At 42.4% G+C, this 20,806-nt stretch overlaps 1 protein-coding gene across 1 annotated transcript; it reads left to right on the plus strand.

Annotated features, from left to right (window-relative positions):
• The first annotated feature begins 217 nt into the window (after positions 1-217).
• LOC147015446 (uncharacterized) lies at positions 218-18,282 on the plus strand. Its single transcript, XM_085850206.1, has 6 exons — positions 218-798; positions 4,038-4,198; positions 8,483-10,049; positions 10,453-10,522; positions 11,202-11,365; positions 17,484-18,282. Exons 1-5 carry the CDS (start codon positions 640-642, stop codon positions 11,345-11,347), a joined length of 2,103 nt encoding a protein of 700 aa, XP_085706332.1. The 5' UTR covers positions 218-639; the 3' UTR covers positions 11,348-11,365; positions 17,484-18,282.
• Positions 18,283-20,806: the final 2,524 nt, after the last annotated feature.

Raw genomic sequence — 20,806 nt, forward strand, 5'->3', positions numbered from 1 at the left:
TCATAACGTGGGAAGAAGGATGTGCCGACAACTCACGACTCGACCCACATCCGCCATTCTGACCCAGCCCACCAGATTCCTCCCACATGTGACGTCACATCCTGTGACGTAATTATGTATTGCATATTTACATTGAACATTGTATATTTACATAATAACAGTCAAAATTACCGATAACAACACAGGAAGTGAATCCATGTCGTTCACACATTATTTATTAAAATACACAGTTTGGTGTTAAAATCAATTCTTCATCGAGATTTCGTGAGTGTGACGTGTGAGTGTTAATTATGGTTTTGTTTTCCAAGATAAAATGTGTTTATTTCATTTATCACTCGTTTTGGGATTCAAATGATATTATGTGTGTGATGTTAAAACCGAATGTGACAGTTGATCTGTCGATGACGTCACAGCCATTTGTCAACATCCGGGATCTCAATATTTGGCATGACGTCACTGATCATATTCCGTCCATATAACTTTTTGGGATATCGTGCCATATATCGTTTTTACCCCATCCCTGAATTGTGAAGAATCGGTGAAAAATTAAAATAAATTCTCCTCTCTGTATCTGGAACCGATCAATTCGTCGTCGTCAAACACCGAACCTCAACGTCACAGAGGTTGTGTGACGTCACAATGATCATTCCAACGTTCGGGAACAGACAAGGTGGAGAGGTGATGGATGTGAAGCGTCAGTTGGAGGATCGAGCATCGACGAACAGGACAGAGATGTGGATTGTTACGGTGATCTTGGTGTTGTTCGTCCTTGGTGGGACATGGCGACCTCCGCTGCAGGTAAGTGGAGATTGTAAGGGATGGTGGAGTCGGGAAGGGACACAACACGGAAGGAGTGAGTTTATCAGGAGTTTGTGTGGTTTGATGTTAGAGAGAACAGGGGGTGTAATGTGAGTTTGTAACATGAGCAAGTTGTTCGTGTCCGCACGGGATTCCCCACACAGTACGGATGGAGGAGGGAAAAATACAAATGTCGTCTTGTATCATAGAGTCGGGAAGTTGTAACAATTCACATTTATTATGGGCCGGGGGCCAGTAGGACCTCCCTTGCACCCCCTCCCCCCCACCCCGACCCCTCCTCCCACACCCCCCCCGCCCCACACCCCACACCCTCCCCCGCCCTGATGCCAGTGTTCATATTTGTCCCAAGTCTCAGAAAAATAACTCATTTTCACTCTGCTTTATCTGTTTCCATGGCAACCAATCAAAAATAGACGAATCTCACAAAGATCGGCAAAATGTCAACATCTCTGTCAAATATAAACATAAAATCACAAAGTTGGTGTCAAATTAAAGTTTATACATTTACGTATTAAAATATATTTTGTTTATGCAAATTAGCCTATTTGCATGTAAATTCAATTTGACGAAAACACAAGAATTCCCACAAAAATGCAAGAATTTCCATTTTCTTTCCTTGTAATTACCACATGTCAGTTTTTTGTCAAAAAATCGTAACTTTGGTGTTGCCAGATACAAGACAGGTTGGCAAAAAATATATTAAAATATTTTTGAATTTTTTTAAGTTGGCTAATTAGCATAAAATACAAAGCACAATGAAACATTCGAAAATCATGCAAAATCAGATTAATCAATAGAATGAATTACCTGGGCCTGATGTACATAACTGTGACTTATGATGTCTGTTGGTGTTTGAGGGAAACACAACTATTTTCTGTTTGAGTAAAAGTAGTGGAAATGATTTTAAATGCATTGATGTTTTCATTCGGATCCGCCATTATGGAAATTCTCATTTTCGTAAATATCTCAACTTCTGGTTCATGGACATTTGTAAATAAGGAATCTACACATGTTTGGAGGGTCAAGGAATAACGTGAACATATTTCCTTTGTTGTCAGAGATGGAGAATAATGTTTGGATAGCTTAATTACATGCAAAAATGGAAACAGCTTTATACAGCAGAGTGAAAATGAGTTATTTTTCTGGGAACATCTTTTTTCTGATACGTGGGAAATACACGTTGGTACTTTTCAAGTGGGATAAATAGGATACATTTGTAATTTTACAGGGAAACTGTAAAGGACATTTTCTGTTTTCTTCTGTGAGTTTGATTCCAATGTTATCGGATCCGAAGATTAAAAACTGTCGTCCTTGTGCACCACAACCAGGATATTCAGAGACCAAATTAAGTTGGCTGCCTTGTTCAGTGGCACTTTTTTGTGTAAGTCTATGATTCCTGGAGTAGCCTTCAAAAAGAGTAGTCCATTGTGTGTTGGTGCCCAGATTAAATCCCATATTTAATCTTCCTTGTCTGCCCTTTAAACGGTTGTGATACCTCATTGCCATGAGGATGTGATGAGGAATATAAAGAGAGTTTGTATTTGGTTGGAAACTGCAGGTTTCAGGATAAGTTTCCCCATTAGGTAAAGTTGGAATTTGTCGCTTCAAGGCAAAAGTTCCTTCATGGTCGTGTGGATGGAGGAACCTTCATGGTCGTGTTGATGGAGGAACCTTCATGGTCGTGTAGATGGAGGAATCTTCATGGTCGTGTAGATGGAGGAATCTTCATGGTCGTGTAGATGGAGGAATCTTCATGGTCGTGTAGATGGAGGAACCTTCATGGTCGTGTAGATGGAGGAATCTTCATGGTCGTGTCGATGGAGGAATCTTCATGGTCGTGTCGATGGAGGAATCTTCATGGTCGTGTAGATGGAGGAATTTTCATGGTGGTGTATATGGAGGAATCTTCATGGTCGTGTCGATGGAGGAATCTTCATGGTCGTGTCGATGGAGGAATCTTCATGGTCGTGTCGATGGAGGAATCTTCATGGTCGTGTAGATGGAGGAATCTTCATGGTCGTGTAGATGGAGGAATCTTCATGGTCGTGTAGATGGAGGAATCTTCATGGTCGTGTAGATGGAGGAATCTTCATGGTCGTGTAGATGGAGGAATCTTCATGGTCATGAAGCTGGAGGAATCTTCATGGTCGTGTTGATGGAGGAATCTTCATGGTCCTGGAGTTGGAGGAATCTTCATGGTCGTGTAGATGGAGGAATCTTCATGGTCATGAAGCTGGAGGAATCTTCATGGTCATGAAGCTGGAGGAATCTTCATGGTCGTGGAGATGGAGGAATCTTCATGGTCGTGTAAATGGAGGAATCTTCATGGTCGTGTAAATGGAGGAATCTTCATGGTCGTGTAAATGGAGGAATCTTCATGGTCGTGTTGATGGAGGAATCTTCATGGAATGCTCTTCTCGTTGGTGGACATTAAAGATCCCAAGGTGTTTCTTGCAAAGACTCGACGAGTTATCGCCAGCATTCTGAACAAATCACAAATTGCTTCCCAAACTCTCTTGTTAAACTGTGCTTGACAAGCATGGTCATGAAACCAATATACCCAGTGTGAGTTCAACACCTTCATCCTGCAGAGGATTGAAAACAGGCTGATGATGATAATGATGATGATGATTATGATGATGATGATGATTATAACAGCTGGAAAATATAACCTCCTTTCACCTTCAGTGAAAGCTGTTCACGATTTTGGGTGATCTTGACCTTTGCCGTTTGATCAAAAAAAAAACATTTAATTCTGCTTCTACCTTTTAATTGGTGAACCAATTCAGTAACCCAATATGCTAATTCTTAAAATTTCAGATCAATTAGATGAAAATTAGTGATTTTATGTGATGCTGAACTTTGACCTTTTGACCAAAACATTAATTTATTTTCTCCATATTCTCATGAGAAAGTTATGCTGAAAATTTAATGACAAAGCTCAAATGGTAAATTGGAATTTCAGGTGAATTGCATTAAATTGATGATTTTCGGTGAATTTGACCTTTTCACAAAATTTTTTTTTTCTTCTCCATATTCTAATATTCTAATAATAAAGCTTTCTTGAAAATTTGATTTAAAAATTTCAAATTGGAACAAAGTTACGGACCGGACGCACGCACGCACACACACGTGATTGCAAAACCCCACCTTCCACTGCGTGAGGGACGGGTTAATAAACTTTTCTCCTCTCCCTGCCCTTTCTTCCTTGTCCATAGATTTTCGAGAAAAACGCTGTGGAGGAATCAGTGGTCTCCAAACTTCGTGACGTCGTGTTCGTCACAATTGGCATCTTTTTATTTGTCATCGTAACATCATTTAAACCATCTTCCTGGTTCAATCGACAGAGGAAGCACAAAAAAAAGCTCCACATTCACTGGTAAGGAAGACAAGTGACGTTTTCATCAATGTGATCCTTGCTTCATCCATAAGGGCAGTAAATGTAGAAATGGTCTGTGGAGTCGAAAGGATCGTGGTCGGGGGGGGGGGGGAGGGGGGTCCTTAGGGTTTTGGTTGTCTTCGGAGTCTGAAAGTTTTTTGGGTGGGTGGTGGGTCTTCAAGGTCATGAGGAGTCTCAAGCACCTGAAGGATTTCAACATATCTTTGAGTTCTCAAGGTCCTTGGGGATCTTAGGGGTCTTTGAGAGTACAAAGGGGTCTTCAGGTGTCAAGGGGTTTAAAGGTAGCGAGGGGTCTGGAACATGCATGCATGGCTCCTATTATGCAGTGGCCTGCAAAGGTATTCAACCCTCCCAGGTTTCACATGTTGATGCCACCTGAGCTTATTTCTTGATGCTTTCAAATCAAACTTAATATGTCATCTTAACAAACTATTCCGAAGTGATAAAACTAAAAAATGCAGATAAAATGTGAACAAGTCTGATTAACAGAGAAAACTATAAAGGCATTCAGTGGAGCTCATACCTCCGCAAGGCTGATTAGTTTATGTTTTGTATCCCACTGATAGGCCAGATCTGGATTCGGACCTCAACTAAAATTTAATTGGCTTCTTCTTATCACATTACCAACTCATCCACCAAATTTTGGCCGAATCCGTGCAAATTTTTTGAAATATCACTCTTGTACATCGGTTTTGCCTGATGATTCAACAGTGAAGAATCACTTAAAAATACTCTGATCTGGATCCGGATTAAATCTTCACCAAAATCGAAATGAATACTTCCTCGTTACATACCAAACCTCTCCACCAAGTTTCGTCCAAATTCATCCACAACTTTTTGAGATAACCTTCTATCCGTCGTTTTTGGCCAATCACTCAATGGCGAAGAATCACTTGGAAAACTATTGCATCCAGATCCGGATTGGGATCATCACCAAAATCAAATCATATTGTCCGCATCGCATACCCAAGCTCTCCAACAAATTTCGTCCAAATCCGTCAACAACTTTTTGAGATATTTTGTTCATAAACAAACAAACAGATGGGGGTGAAAACATAACCTCCATCCACCTTTGTTGGCATGGGTAATCAGATGATTCTCAGTTGCATAAGCATTCAACCCCTTTGCCCAATTAACCCTAAATCACTTCAGGAGAAAATTATTGGTTTGAAAGGTTTCAAAATAAGTGCACAGTAATAGGTTTCATGTGTATGTCATCAGTGATTTAACTAAAAAATTAATCTCCTTCACTTATCTCAGGAGTTTTGACGTGCAACTCACTTGGTCAACCAACAAGGCAAACATGAGGATTTATATATGGGGTACTGAGGGGTCTCAGGAGTCTAAAGGGTCCAAAGGTTTCAAAAGTACCTTCCAATAGTACTTGTAATAGACGCAGTCACGGTCCAACTTACATTTAAACATGACATGTTGAAAGTATTTAATCACGTGGGTTAGTCGGTGGACATGCACTTGCTCCATTCTACTGGGTGGACAATAAATAACTGACACATTTATATTTCATGTTGAAATAGAAATTTAATAGAAAATGACGATATTCATATATATATATTTAAACAAAACAGCCCTTCCAGGGGAATACTTCAGCTTATTATTACTCCTTGATCTTCAAAATAACACCCTTAAAGTGACCACCATTTTCCTATATGTCTTGACACACATGAACAGCAATGTTTTGCATCATTTTCCTGAAGGTTTCAAGTGGAATAAAGGTTCGTTCCTCTTCAATTTGCTTCCATAAGTCTTGAATAGTCCTTGCTCTTGTCTGGTAGGCAGTTGATTTAAGGTACCTCCACAAGAAGAAATCAAGCGCTGTTAAATCCAGACTTCTGGCTGGCCATGGAACATCTCCAGATCATGAAATGAGATGATCGAGGAAAAGGTCCTTCAGGAATGACATTGATGCACAAGCAGAATGAGCAGTTGCCCAACCTTGTTGGAACCAGGTTTAACCATCAAATCCCAAGTTCCTTAGTTTTGGAGCAAGAAAGTATCTTATCATTTCTTTGTCGCTCAAGTATCACCGCAACAGTTGCTCCATTGGCAGCTGAAAAATAATATGGCCCAATGACTCCAGCACAAGAAATGCCGCACCACACTGTGACACGTTTGCCATGTAAAGGTTGTTGGTGGAACTGCTCAGGATTTTCTTCCACCCCGAATCGAGTGTTCTGCTTGTTAACAAAACCTGGAAGCTCAAAATTAGCTTCATCTGACATGATTATTTATTTCAATAAACCTGCCATCTTCCTCGAACATCTGAAGAAATGTGCCACACAATTACATCCTTCTTTGTCAATCATCTTAACTAAGTTCTTGAACCATTTGAACCTGGTCGGGAAACCTCTGCCAGACCTCAATGCCAGACATGAGATCAGAGCCATCTCTTAGACATATCATGTGCTTTTGATACGGTCTGGCACCCTGCCCTGCTCAACAAACTCTCTTCCTATGGTATCCACGGCAATCTCCACTCATGGCTCGCAGACTTCCTCTCCTGAAGCAGTCAACGTATGGCCCTCAATTTAATTCTCTCATCCCCTTTTCCTGTCCAGGCTGGAGTTCTTCAAGGCAGTCTTCTGGGCCCAGTGCATTTTCTGGTTTTCATCAATGATCTCTCCAACTCTGAAAAATCCTATTTATCTCTTTGCTGATGACTCCACCATCTGCTGCACCATGTCATCAATCAGACCGGCAAGCAGGAGCCTCTTCACTCTGCAAATCTGGATAAAATCACACGCTGGTCCAACACGTGGAACATGCCTTTCAATACTTACAAATTTCACACTCAACATCACTCCAAAAGGACCATCTGGAACCACCCACCCTCCCTCCCCATCTACTTTCTCAACAATCCTCTAGAAGAAGTCCTTTATTTAAAGTTTTTGGTCTCACTATCTGCCATGATCTCTCCTGGGAAAGCAACATCTCCAAGCTGGCCTCCAAAGCCAGTCGCCGATTGGGCATCCTCCATCGTGCAAAGTCCGTCATTGGCATACCTGACCTCCTGACCATGTACAAAGCTTTCATCCTCCACAGTCTGATGGAGTACTTCTCTTCCCTCTGGGCTGGTGCTCCCACCTCTCACCTTTCTCAGCTGTTTCACACTGTGGAAACCAAGGCATTTCGGATCATTGGTATCTCCCATGATGAGGCTGAGTCTTTGGGTCTCTCATTCTCACACCAGAGGCAGGTCTTCTCCAGTCTCCTTTCCGACCTCCCCCCGGATCTGTCTGCTTTCTGCACCGCCCATATTACTGCAGGGAGCTCATGGTCCACCAGCAACCCCCTTCTGGGAAAACTACCAAAATCACGAATCACTGCTCACCTTCTTTCTTTTATTCCTCTTTTTTTCCAGCTTTAGAGCAAACTCCCACACACTCATGAATCCCACTCTTCCCTTCAGGTTTTTAAAACAGCTGTTCACCACCATCTCTTATCTTGCCCTATCCAAAACCACGATCTTGTCCATGATCTTTTCATGATCCCCGTTAATCCACCCAAGCCTCCCTCCTTCAAATTCCCTGCCTTCCTTCCTGAAAGTCCCTGAAGTCATGTAAGATGTTCAGTAATGAAGTCATGTATGATGTACAGTAATGAAGTTATGTTCAGTAATTGTATTTTTTCATCAAGCGATTTTCAACAATCATCAATGATACATGACTTCATGACTGTGCATCATACATCTTGTTTACCCCGTGTACCCCGCTCCATCCCTCTCCCTTCCACAGATCTCCTCATATCTCTGTTTCCCACTGTTTTGTGCTTCCTCTCCCGTCCCTCTTGTCTCCTGGTCACTTTGTTATATGTTCTGTGTGTGAGCTCTTCTCTGAGCCTTTACATTGCATAATAAATAAATAAATAAATAACAAGCTTCAAACACAAATGTAATGTTGTTCGGTGATCGAACCCTTATGGGTCGACAAGTGTGCGTACGTCAAAGCCACACTGTCAGCCCAGGTCGTATCTTCATGCACTGTAAAACAAACTGCGATTCCATGTTGTATTTATACATTTAAAAGGTATCTCGTTTGGTGTTATGCTTTTCTTCCGGTTCAATGTTGAGCTTTTCCTGCATGCAGAGCTTTTAAAACACAGTGTGGGAAGCGGCCGCCGGATATGGGAGACAGCCGAACGTGTAACCATACAAACACACAAACAGACACCACACTTCACATTATGTAATAGATACTGTGCTTCATTTTAGCTCGAACTGACAAGTATTGTGTTTGTTTCTTGCAGTTTTGGATGTGGCCAGAGACATTTAAAGAACATGGGGAAGAAAGAGCAGCCGTTGCTCGAGGAAGTTCCAAAAAACAAAGCCGTGGAGATGCAGAATGTGAAGGAACAGGAGGATGAAAGAACAAAGTTGTGGCTGAGAGAGCATGAAAAACTACAGGAAAGGGGTGAAAAGTTGCACCAAAAAGAGGAAGAACTGAAGGAAAGAGAACTCCTCATTCAGCTTGGAGAGCAAACAGTTCAGGGAAAAGTTGTGCAACAAAAATATGAGGAAGAGGAATGGAAAAAAGAGAAGGAAATGCAGAAAGAAATAGAGGAAGAACAGCAGAGGAAAAGCAAGGAAGAGGAACTGAGGAAAAAAGATGAGGAGGAGCAAATGGAAAAACATGATGAAGAGAAAAAGAAAAAAAACTCTTCAGAGTGGAGACGAATAGAAGAGGAAGTTCGGAGAGAACTCGAAGAATTTGAAAAATGGAGGGAATCGGTGTATCAGGAGCATGCACGTAGACACCTTGAGATCGAACAAAAAGAGAAAGAGGTGTTAAAGAGTGAGGATGTGGTGGAGAAATTACAGAAAGGGATTTCTGAACTCGAGGAAATGGAGTGGGAAAAACGGGCACGATTCGAAAAAAGGAAGGTGTTAAAAGAAGGGGAAATAAAACATCGAGAGATTGAGACATGTCAACAAGAGAAGGAGATGAGAGAACGAGAAAAGGATGTTGAGGAAATGGCGAGAGTGATGTACCAACGAGAAGAGGAGGAGCGGAGGGAACAAGAGAGATTTTTAGAGAGAAAAAAAATAAAAGAGGAAGATTTTTTCCTTCGAGAGAAAGAGGCACATCAGCTGGAGCAGGGGATTAATAAGAGGGAAAACGATGTGCGCACACGGGAATACGAGGTGTGGAAAAGTGAGGAAAGGGAGGAAACACGACGAGAGCAGGAAGTACAGAGACGAGTCGAATGTGAAAAGCAGAAACAACTCGAACAAGAAAAGAATCGAGGAGTTGAACGGGAAAAAGAGTCGGCAATGGATCAAGAACTCGAGAAACCCTTTCAGAAATCCGACGAGACCAAAAAGGAGGGGAAAGCGAGTCTTGATGTGGAGGACACAGAACATGTGGAAAAACTTGCTGATGGGAAAGTGCATCAACAGCAAAAACAGAATGAGACTTCCCAAGAGTGGTCTCAGAAATGGAATGACAAGCAACGGCTGAAGCAGCAACAGAAACAGTTGTTCAAAAAGCAAATGAAGAAACAAAGCAAGGCAGCAGAGAAAAGTGTTTGGGTTGAAAGGAAACCCCACGGTGTTCACGGGACGCAGCAACAACAGAATCCTCGCCATGATCACGGGCTGCAACAACAGCAACAACATACACAGCACATTGTTGAAGAGTTGCAGCAACAACAGAAGCCTCCCCGTGATAATGAAGCAAAACAGCAGCAACAACAGCCACAGCATGTTGTTCAAGGGTTCCAGCAGGAACAAAAACCTTGCGCTGATCAAGGGCTGAAACATCAGCAGAAGCAGCAAGGTGTTGATGGGCCACACCATATTCAGGACCTTCAACAGGTAAACATCCATCAGTACTTTGTCGATGAAGGGGTGAACATTCTGGGTACAAACACAGCTATCCTCAAGATGAAGACCTGAAGTTGAAATAGATTTTAGCATTTCGTCTTTTATAAACATTGCTGGAAATACTTCCTTTGATGAAGAAGAATATCATTGATTGTGAAGATAATTGTAATTATAATTTTAGTGGGAAAGGTAACTTATTGCTGCGGTCATCCCCATGCAGGATAGATCGCAATAATTTTAACTCCCTTGATTGGATGAGATCAAATAATTCACCTTTTCATTGGTTACCTGTTCTATCAGTGCATTTCCTTCTGTGCCACATCCTGAACAAGTTATCAAACTGATGAACACAAAAATATATTTAATCTTTCATATTTTTATTGTTTTTCCAAAGACCCCTCAGAAGAGGGGCCCGTTCCCTCCACCACCACCCAAGTACAAGAAACCATCTTACCGGCTGGAACGTAAGTTACCAAGATCTTGCCTTACATTACAAAATATTCCAAACTTTATCTAAATTACATGTTCTTCACCTCCATCGTGTCCCATTTGGTCTGTGCTTCAGTAGTGTTGAGAACAAATGAATATATTGTTTCACTGGAAGCCAGACAAGCACCAAACAATTATTCCAATCAGTGGAAGTCTGGAATGAGTGTTAACATATCCATAAAGAAGTCGTTGTGAACACCAAGATGTGCATTAAAATTAATTGTTTGAAAAATCAAATCTTTGCAATCCCACCTTCAATCATCGACGGGTGACTTGAGCTGCCTCCCACGAAGCAGTCCATCCTGGTTCGCTTCGACGTCATCAGATGAGGTTTTGTTATTTCAGTTTGTGCAGTAAGTGGGGATTTGTGGGCTCTGTATGAAGCACAGAAATGATGGACCAAATTGCCTCAATTCCCTTGTTCGGTGACACAGTGGGATTTGGTGATGAAGAAAATCAAGATGTGAAAGTGGAGGGGAAGGTGAAATAAAACATGAACTGAAATGCACAAAATGAGGGAGACGGAGAAGCACAGAGAGATCGAGAGAGAGATATTCATTCCAGGATTGTGTTGGAAAGCAGAATAATGATGGAGATTATGATGACAATGCTCTTGAGTGATTTTGACTTCCTTTTGTTGATGTTTGTGTGCAGAGGAAGAAGTCCTCGTGATGCCCGCTGGAGAGGAGGATGCCATGTTTGGGAGTGACTCTCTCATCACTCCATCATATAAGCTCTCCAGAAATGCAAAAAGATACACCAGGCTCATGCAGATGGCCGATTCAAAATTTTTCAACTGAACGGTGTCCAGAACTAAGGTACGATAAACACTCTGGACTTATTTCATCAACTGAATCCTTTTTTTGTCCATGTTTGTCAATCTGTCACTTCCTTGTTTAGACGATCATGATGAGAACTTAATAACTATGACTGTGGAAAATTTAATAATTCAAATTAATACATAAAGAAGGTGAGGTCCCTCCCTGATTCACACAATCAATGCCAATCATGAAGGGAACTACAGATATGTACACTTGGTGTTCATTCCTGGACATCATGCGTGACCTTGTGACTGAACATCATACATGACTTCATTACTGTACATCATACATGACTTCATCACTGTACATCATACATGACTTCATTACTGTACATCATACATGACTTCATTACTGTACATCATACATGACTTCATTACTGTACATCATACATGGCTTCATTACTGTACATCATACATGACTTCATTACTGTACATCATACATGACTTCATTACTGTACATCATACATGACTTCATTACTGTACATCATACATGACTTCATTACTGTACATCATCGTGTATATTTTTATATATATATATATATATATATATATATATATATATATATATATATATATATATATATATATATATAAATAAATATATATATATATATATATATATATATATATATGTATATATATATATATATATATATATATATATATATATATATATATATATATATATATATATATATATATATATATAAATAAATATATATATATATTGCTGTAAATACTTCCTTTAATGGAGAAGAATATCCTTAATTGTGAACATAATTGTTACGATAATTTTGGTGGGAAAGTTACCTTCTTGGCACAGTCATCCCCATGTCGAATAGATCACAAGAATTTTAACTCATCTTGATTTAACTCTCCCCCCATCTCTCTGCCCCCTCTCTCATCCAGCAGCGTCGTCTGATATTTCAGATAATTTGTTCAAATTTCCATAAAAGCACCGAAATGGGTACACATGTAGAATAACTAGTACGTGCCCGTAAAAAATAATAATAAGAAGAAAAAAATTATAATAAATAATTATTCAAACCGCGAGCAACAAACAACAACCACACAGGCCGTTTCTTCGCTCTCGCGTGCCTGTAAGGGCGTGGCCCGGATTTTCACATATTATTCGCAATTTAGTTTTAATACCCAATTATTCAATTAGCGCCAACGTATTTTACCTTTTCACAATGTCGTGGCAAGGAAAAACAAAAAGAGAAGAGAAGAGAGAGAAAAAAATTTACTTCCTGGTTCGGAGCATACCAGCACTCTGATGTTACCGAAATTTATACACCGTCTAACATGAAAACGATCATAACTTGGGGCATTGTGTTTATCTATAAATGCGCAAAAGAAATTGAGAAATTATTAGAATACACGAAGTCATCATTATCCGGAAGCCCGTATGTTGTAACCTGTAATGGGGAACGCGGCTGAGCTTCCCTTCCCCATCGGCCACGCCCACGCAACAACGTGTCTCTTCATTGGTTTGGTAAATAAATAGCCGTAACTTGGGAAGCACTTGTCCGATTAATATCAAACCTTGAAAAGGCACATCCTCAGGTCGAAAGCAATATATCTGGCAAGTTTCAATTCGATCGGACCAGGGGTTCTCAAGAAACAGCGGTCACACCCCCACACACACACACACACACACACACACACACACACACACACACACACACACACACACACACACACACACACACACACAGCTGTAATTATAGATGGATGTATGCTGACCAAGGCACAATCTCGGGTGGCTCCATATCTCGAATTGCTCGGAATACATTATTCTACATGTGTACCAATTTTCGTACTTTTATGTAAATTTGAACAATCGGTTTGCTATGCTGCAGTCCGACTCTTTGTATTCCCTCTCTTTGTATTTTCATGTGGTATCCAAGGACATCTCCACTCATGGCTCGCATACTTCCTATCCTGTCGCAGCCAACGTGTGGTCCTTAATAGAGTTCTCTCATCCCCTCATCCTGTCCAGGCTGAAGTTCCTCAAGGCAGCATTCTGGGCCCTGGTGTTTTTCTGGTTTTCATCAATGTTCTCTCCAACTCTGGAAAATCCTCCTTATCTCTTTGCTGATGACTCCACCCTCTGCCGTACCATCTGTCATCCCTCATTTCAGCAAGCAGCAGCCTCTTCGCTCTCTGCAGATCTGGATATAATCACAAGCTGGTCAAACATGTGGAGCACGTCCTTCAATTCTGACAAATCTCACACTTTCACTATGTCTCTCCGAAAGGACCGTTTAGAGGCCCCCCCCCCCATCGACTTTCTCAACAAACCTCTGGAAGGACTTTGTCAATCAGAAATCTGCTTCGTTTTTCCAACATCCTTCACTCCTTCCAGCTTACCAAACCCACTTGCAGATTCCCTGAGAAGAACTTCAATCAATATCGAATTCAAATCCTGTTCTTAAACCATTGACTGTAAAAATTATTTTAAATTTCTCTTCTCATTGCTCGACCTGAAGGAAGGTTCCTTTCCAAAAGCATCTTTCCTTGTTTCTCCAACCTTGGTTTTTCATTTCACTCCAACATCCAATCCTCCACTCTTCAATTATTTCAGTACGAGAAGCAAGCATCGCAACAATGACTGCATTCTGCCCCCCCCTGTACCTGCGATCTCACAGTCATTGTGTTGTACTTCAGTCAGTTGTCCGTCTTATTTGGTTCAGAAGGACACAGGTCAAGCCGATGAAACCTTTGCCGCCCCTGTGTGAAGCGGGGCCATCGCCGTAAAATACAAAACACACAGGAAATGGCGCTTTGTGTTGAGGCGCGGCGGTGATGGTCATGTTTAACCCTTGACCAGTTAAAGATCCCCGGGGGTTAAATACAGCACGGTAAGCCTTGATCTCATTTGCTGTTTCTCACCTGTCTCTCTCTTTCTCTTTCCTCCAGCCCGCTCCTCTCCCCCCCCCCCGCACACCTTCCCTCTCTCCCCAATCTCCCCCTCCGTCCCTCTACCTACCCCTATCTCTCTGCCCCCTCTCTTAGTATTTTCCTGTGGTATCCAAGGACATCTCCACTCATGGCTCGCAGACTTCCTCTCCTGTCGCAGCCAACGTGTGGTCCTTCATGGAGTTCTCTCATCTCCTCATCCTGTCCAGGCTGGAGTTCCTCAAGGCAGCGTTCTGGGCCCTGTTATTTTTCTGGTTTTCATTAATGATCTCTCTGGAAAATCCTCTTTATCTCTTCGCTGAGGACTCCACTGTTTGCCGTACCATCTGTCATCCATCATATCAGCAAGCAGCAGCCTCTTCGCTCTCTGCAGATTTGGATAAAATCACAAGCTGGTCCAACACGTGGAGCATGTCCTTCAACTCTGACAAATCTCACACTCTCACTATGTCTCTCCAAAAGGACCGTTAGGAACCCCCCCCCCCATCTACTTTCTCAACAATCCTCTGGAAGAAGTCCTTTTCTTTCAAGCTTCTCGGTCCCACTATCTGCCATGATCTTTCCAAGGAAAGCCATATTTCCAACCTGGCCTCCAAAGCCAGTCACCGACTGGGAATCCTCCATCGTGCAAAGTCCTTCCTCAGCCCACCTGAGCTCCTGACTACATACAAAGCTTTTATCTGCAGCCTGATGGAGTACTGCTCTCCCCTCTGGGCTGGTGCTCCAGCCTCTCACCTTTCTCGGCTTCACCCTGTGGAAACCAAGGCATTTCGGATCATTGGTATCTTCCACGATGAGGCTGTCTTTGGCCTCTCACTCTCTCACTGCAGGCAAGTCGGTGGTCTTTCTGTCCTCTCTGGTCTCGCCCCCCTCCCCGATCTGTCTGCAATTTGTCCCCATCATATTTCCGCAGGGCGCTCAAGGTCTGCCAACAACCCCCTTCTGGAAAAATACCAAAATCACGAATCACTGCTCACCTTCACTCTTTTATTCCTCTTTTTTCCCGCCTTTGAAATAAACTCCAAAACTCTGTTTAACCCCATTCTTCCCTCCAAACCTCCAAAACAACTGTTCACCACCACCTCTTATCTTTCCCCATCCAAATCCTCAATCTTTTCTTACCCCGTTAATCCACCTCAAACCCACCTTATTCAAATTCCCTGCTTTTCTTCCTGAAAGTCCCTGTGGTGTCCATCTTGTATACCCCATGTTCCCTTCCACAGATCTCTGAATGTCGCTGTTCCCCACCGTTTTGTCCTTCCCTCTCCCATTATCTCCCATTACCAGACCCCTTGGCTTGGCGTTGAGCAGGCCAAAAAACACAGCGCCTTCAGGCCTAGCTACATAACCTAGGTACGCCTTCAGACCCCAGAGAGTGAGGTGGCCGAGGATAGCCTGATGAAGGATATAATTAAATAAGGCTGTTCATTACGTATGTTAAAAAGGGGTGTTTTCCATCCACTGGGGCTATACTCTGTGCAGAGTGTTGGTGCTGCCGACGCAGACCCCTTGGCTATTGGACACAATCCTGGATGGGTCACCACTCCGTCACAGTATACCAGCAAGCTGGCACTCTTTTTGATGACCTAGGAAGGATGACAGGCTGAGTCTACCCTACCTGGTATTAATTCAACAGCCGATTTGGGTTTGAACTCAAGATCATGGGATCCCAAGCCCACAACCCTCACCATTAAGTCAACACCAGGCATAATAATACACAGTAGGTTCAATTTTCCAACAATTCTAGAATGTTATTGTCAACGGGCCTGTCAATACTGACCCCTTACGCCAAAGCTTCAGCTTCATGAATAGCCAAAATCAAAAGGAGCCATGATCAAGCGGTTAGCGCAATTCTTCCTTCACCCGGTCCTCTGGTCAGAATTGCTCATCCAGCCGGTCGCTTGAGGTACCGCACACGATCCGACACAATGCCGATGTGACAAAAGAGGATCTTCATCTCGTCTCGGTCTGTCAGAGACTGTGACACAATACACGAGTGTTGACGACACTGTTTTCCTGAAACAAAATGGTATTGAAGAAGAAATGGAGGTAGAGGATGAGAACGGTGAAAGCTATGAGCAATGCTGCTTTGGCAATTTAGTGCCAATACCTCGCTGACCACGCACTGGGAGAAAGAAATGGCTGTGGGTCATCTTCTGGCTGGACAGAAGGCCACTCAGAGAGCATTCAACAACTTGCTCGTGGAACTTGCTGTCAAAGATAAACCCTATTTATATTTACGAGTAAATTAAAGTACCCGTTCACCCTGGGAATGTACCGTTGGAATAAACTCAAATATCAGCTTCTTCTCCATTTTTATCATTAAATGAACATAAATTTTACTCCAAGTAAATCAATTATCGACTTTCCAACCAAGTTGATCAATTAACGGCTTTCAAACGCACCATCTTTATCATTCGATGACAGCAGAAACAAGGTATTCGGGCAACACTCTTTAATGAGGTAGTGGAGCGTCAGTCCATGGAAAGCAAAACGCGACATTCAGGGGTGCCATCTCAGCTGCAGAGCAAGTCACAAAACTTTGCGGGTTTTTTTTGGCTACAGGCAATAAATTGCAATTTAAACAGACTTTGACTCAAACGCAAGCACTCAAACATGCACGCACACGCACGCACGCACACATGTACACACACACACACACACACACACACACACACACACACACACACACACACACACACACACACACGGTATATGTCAATGTAATTCAAAGACAGAGACTTGCCAGCTCAGACTATTACATTTAGCTTTTTGGGCTTCAAACAGGATAACCAAATCCGACAAAAAAAAAAAAAAAACTTGACACACTCAGCACATGTCAAGTGGGCTACAAAAGCCCCACTGCCCCAGGGCCAGATTTAGGCATGGGCAAGCTGGGCAGTTGCCAGGGGGCCTCCACATATTTCATGAAAAAAAAATTGGAAGGAAAAATGTCTTTGAGTGCCTGAATGGTAGTTGGTAGTTTGTGGAACAGATACAAAATATTAATCTTATCTCATTCTCTATTTTATATGGAAGTCAGTTGACTTCTTAGGAGATTGACAAGTTGACGACGATCATCAACTGCCGAACATTACACGATTCTCAAAAGCTCTCATTGACAATCTTGTTGCATTGCGTTGACTAGTGTGTGGCAGCCCTTAAAATGAACGTTAGAAACTTTACCCCCCCAGGGATTTAGGCGAATTGTCCAGTGGAGCAAAGAGAATGGAGAGCAGAGCGGCAAGAGTGTGTGAAGAGTGGTCAGAGAGAACAGCCCGGCAAGGGAGATAGCATGAAGAGCGGCAAGAGAGCTGGAAGGGCCAAGACACAAGAAAGTGAATAGGACGTGCACAAGCCCTGATTCCCGGCTCTGACTCCAACAGTTTGTCAGCTTCTTCAACACATCAGCTCCACTCCCTCCTGATCCTCCTGAGCTACCCCTTTTATCACCTCTGCCATGGCTTTGGCTACAATGCCTGAGTATCCCTCCTCCCAGACAGGCTGTGCCACTCATGCTGTACATAGTTACCACCGCATTGCAATCACAGAGGCTGACTGGTGTCAGAGCACTTCTTGATCCATCTCAGGCTATGGGGAAAGTCTTAAAAGGTGCACACGGGATGCAAACACGTCAATAATCCCCTCTTGTACCACCCCATCCTTACCCTGCCTGGCTGCCTTGCCTGGTTCACAGGAAGAACCAAAACAAAAGATGGTATTCATAGATGACTTTACCCACACAGTCTTGAAAAGGACTTGGTGAAAGCCAACTTTTCTGGTGGCAAATTTGTAATTTTAAATTCGAATCAAATGGATGACCAAATAAAATATGTACTGCATTAGCGTCATCAGAAGGAACCTGAACAAGGAAAAAGCAAAGATGAGGTCATCAGGAGGAACCTGGATAGGACTCGGGTTTCAACTGCTACTCCTCCACCTTCAAACCCATCCAAACGCAGCCAAGTGAGCCTAATTCCAAAAAATAAAAAAGAATGCAGATTCCAAAAAAATTTAAGAATTCTGGCTGCCAGACCATGCGTCTGATCAGGTTGAAATTTATAACATACGTGTATTCTCCACCATTACGAGATCATAATTTCGAAGTTTCACAATGATCAATACAGCGGTTCACGAGAGAAAATTAAAAAATATATTTTCCTTCAATCCAATGTGGCTACCAAACCATGTGACCTATCAATTATTCATGAACACCCTGGTATCCTCAAGGCTGTGGGAATGTGTGTGTGAAGTTTCCCCTCGATCTGTCAAGCCGTTCTGCAGAAGACGGTTTTTAAAGGTTTTCGGGTAAGTCCAATGTCGCTTGCAAACCATGTGACCAATGACATCATAGGTGGGGAACTTTTTGTTCCTCATGGATAGGTGGTTGTACCTCGAAAGTTTCTCCTCAATCTGTTCAGCCGTTTCAGAGATTTTTGAAGTTTTTTTAAAAAACAATGGCTGCCAGAACCACATTACCGATGGTGTTTTACATTTTTTTCTGTTGACCAAATTATTCCTGGATGACCCTCAAAAATTTTTCATGTTGAACGGATATAGTGTTCTCCGTATACAATTATGATGTCATCACAAAGGCACCGATGACATCATTAAAAAAAATCACTTATTCAGCACAAGGAGCGCTTGACATGTGCAGAGTTTCAATTTTTTCTATGGAGCGGTTTCGGAGAAAGAGGTCCAACGTTCCTCCTTTTATCCCAACATGGCAGCCACACCATGTGACCTATGACCGAATAATTATCATTTCAACATTTTACATGAGTATTTGCACCTATGGTGAAAATTCGTGTCAATCCGACAATCAGTTCCAGAGAAAATGGAATAACAAAATGCACATACGTACGCATGTACGGGACCGATCACTTTACCCCGCTTTTCGCTTCACGATCATGGGCGAGCTCGCCTTAATGACTGGATGGCACCAATATAAACACTTCAAAGAGGCAGTCCTTTATTGGTCATCATCACCATAATAATTCATTATGTGTTTATCCATATGTTATGGAATATATTCTGTTGGAAGGTGGATTCTACCGAAACCATTTTGCAATCTTGGAAGGGGTGGACTCCATAGCCCGCCCTGGGAGTAATTGGTCTGCAGTCAGGAAGCCAAAGCACAGGGTCTTCACCTTTCCCAGCAAAGACAAGTTGGTGGACTTGTCGGCCTCTGCAACTTTAATCTCTTCTGCAATAAACTTTAAATCCCCAGCCCTATCCTATCCCATGTTCTGCCAGTGACTTATTTTTGTTACCCTCTCAAAGTCGAGGCTTTCTACTCACTACCACTCCCTTGACCCCATTTTCTCTCATCTATGGAATTGCCTCGCTCACTCAGTCTCGTCCTATTTTCCACTTTAGTTGTTTTTGAGTTGATGGTGCATTAAAGGGAAACTGTCTTGTTCCCACTGCTTGCATACATTGGCATTGTGCAAGCACTGTGTTGACACATCCTTCATTTATTACTGCATGCTCGGAGTGAGGCCGAGCCATGATGCACTGGCACAAATATGTTTTTTTGTTTTGCTACTCTGGGTTCTTTAACATCCATGATCTAAATGCAGATAGGTCAGCTGGATTTATGTTCTCCCAGCATAATCCTTGCCAATAAACTGTTTTGGCAGCACAAACGCTCTGTCAAGGGTAGAGTACATCTCAGATCATGAAAGATGGAGTGTTCTGAGATGCAGCTCCTCCTGTTGGTACTATTAAAGAATAACAGTTTTCTTTGGTTTCGATTGCCGTTTTGATTACACAGTGGAACTGGACGGGCACTCGATACAGCGCATACCTCCGCCACGTCATACCTGACCCACGAGAACATATCGGACCCAAAACATTTTTCAAATATCATGCTATACAGTACAATATCGATTTTTGGCCCGATCTCTCAATGGCGAAGAATCACTTAAAACATTCCAGTAGTCAGATCCGGATTTGGATCTTCACCAAAATTGAAGCAATTTGTCGTGGTCACACACCTAACCTGTCCACCAAGTTTCGTCCGAATCCATCCACAACTTTTTGCGATGTCGTGCTCGATATCGGTTTGGCCCGATCTCTCAATGGTGAAGAATCACTTAAAAAATTATCAGATCCGGATCCAGATCTTCACCAATATTGAATCAGTTCTTCCCTGTGACACACCCAACGTGTCTACCAAGTTTCATCCGAATCCGTCCAAACTTTTTGAGGTATCGTACTATATAACGTGTTTGGCCCGATCTCTCAATGGTGAAGAATCACTGAAAAAAATAATTGTAGTCGGATCCGGATCTGGATCTTCCCAAAATCTAATCAGTTTGTCTTCGTCACACATCCAATAGTAGAGTTCCCACAATCGGGTCTCGTGACCGTTTTTCCGGGACCAAGGTTTGAAGGTTGATTGAAGTCAATTTGAAGGTGCCGATTAAAATGAGCTGGGGTGAACCTCGTGAAAATGTGGGCTGACTTGTCCAGACTCGAAAATTCAAAATGGCCGCCACACGGCTTCCAGAAT

This window comes from Eptatretus burgeri, chromosome 12, assembly GCF_056783735.1.
Source record: "Eptatretus burgeri isolate ZD-2024b chromosome 12, Ebu_testis_v1, whole genome shotgun sequence".
In the NCBI taxonomy this organism is placed as follows: Eukaryota; Metazoa; Chordata; class Myxini; order Myxiniformes; family Myxinidae; genus Eptatretus; species Eptatretus burgeri.

Coding starts and splice junctions, on each gene's coding strand:
- LOC147015446 (XM_085850206.1), top strand. CDS start 640: ATGATCATTCCAACGTTCGGGAACAGACAAGGTGGAGAGGTGATGGAT. Junction 10,050..10,452: donor ATATTCAGGACCTTCAACAG/GTAAACATCCAT, acceptor GTTTTTCCAAAG/ACCCCTCAGAAGAGGGGCCC. Junction 10,523..11,201: donor ACCATCTTACCGGCTGGAAC/GTAAGTTACCAA, acceptor GTTTGTGTGCAG/AGGAAGAAGTCCTCGTGATG.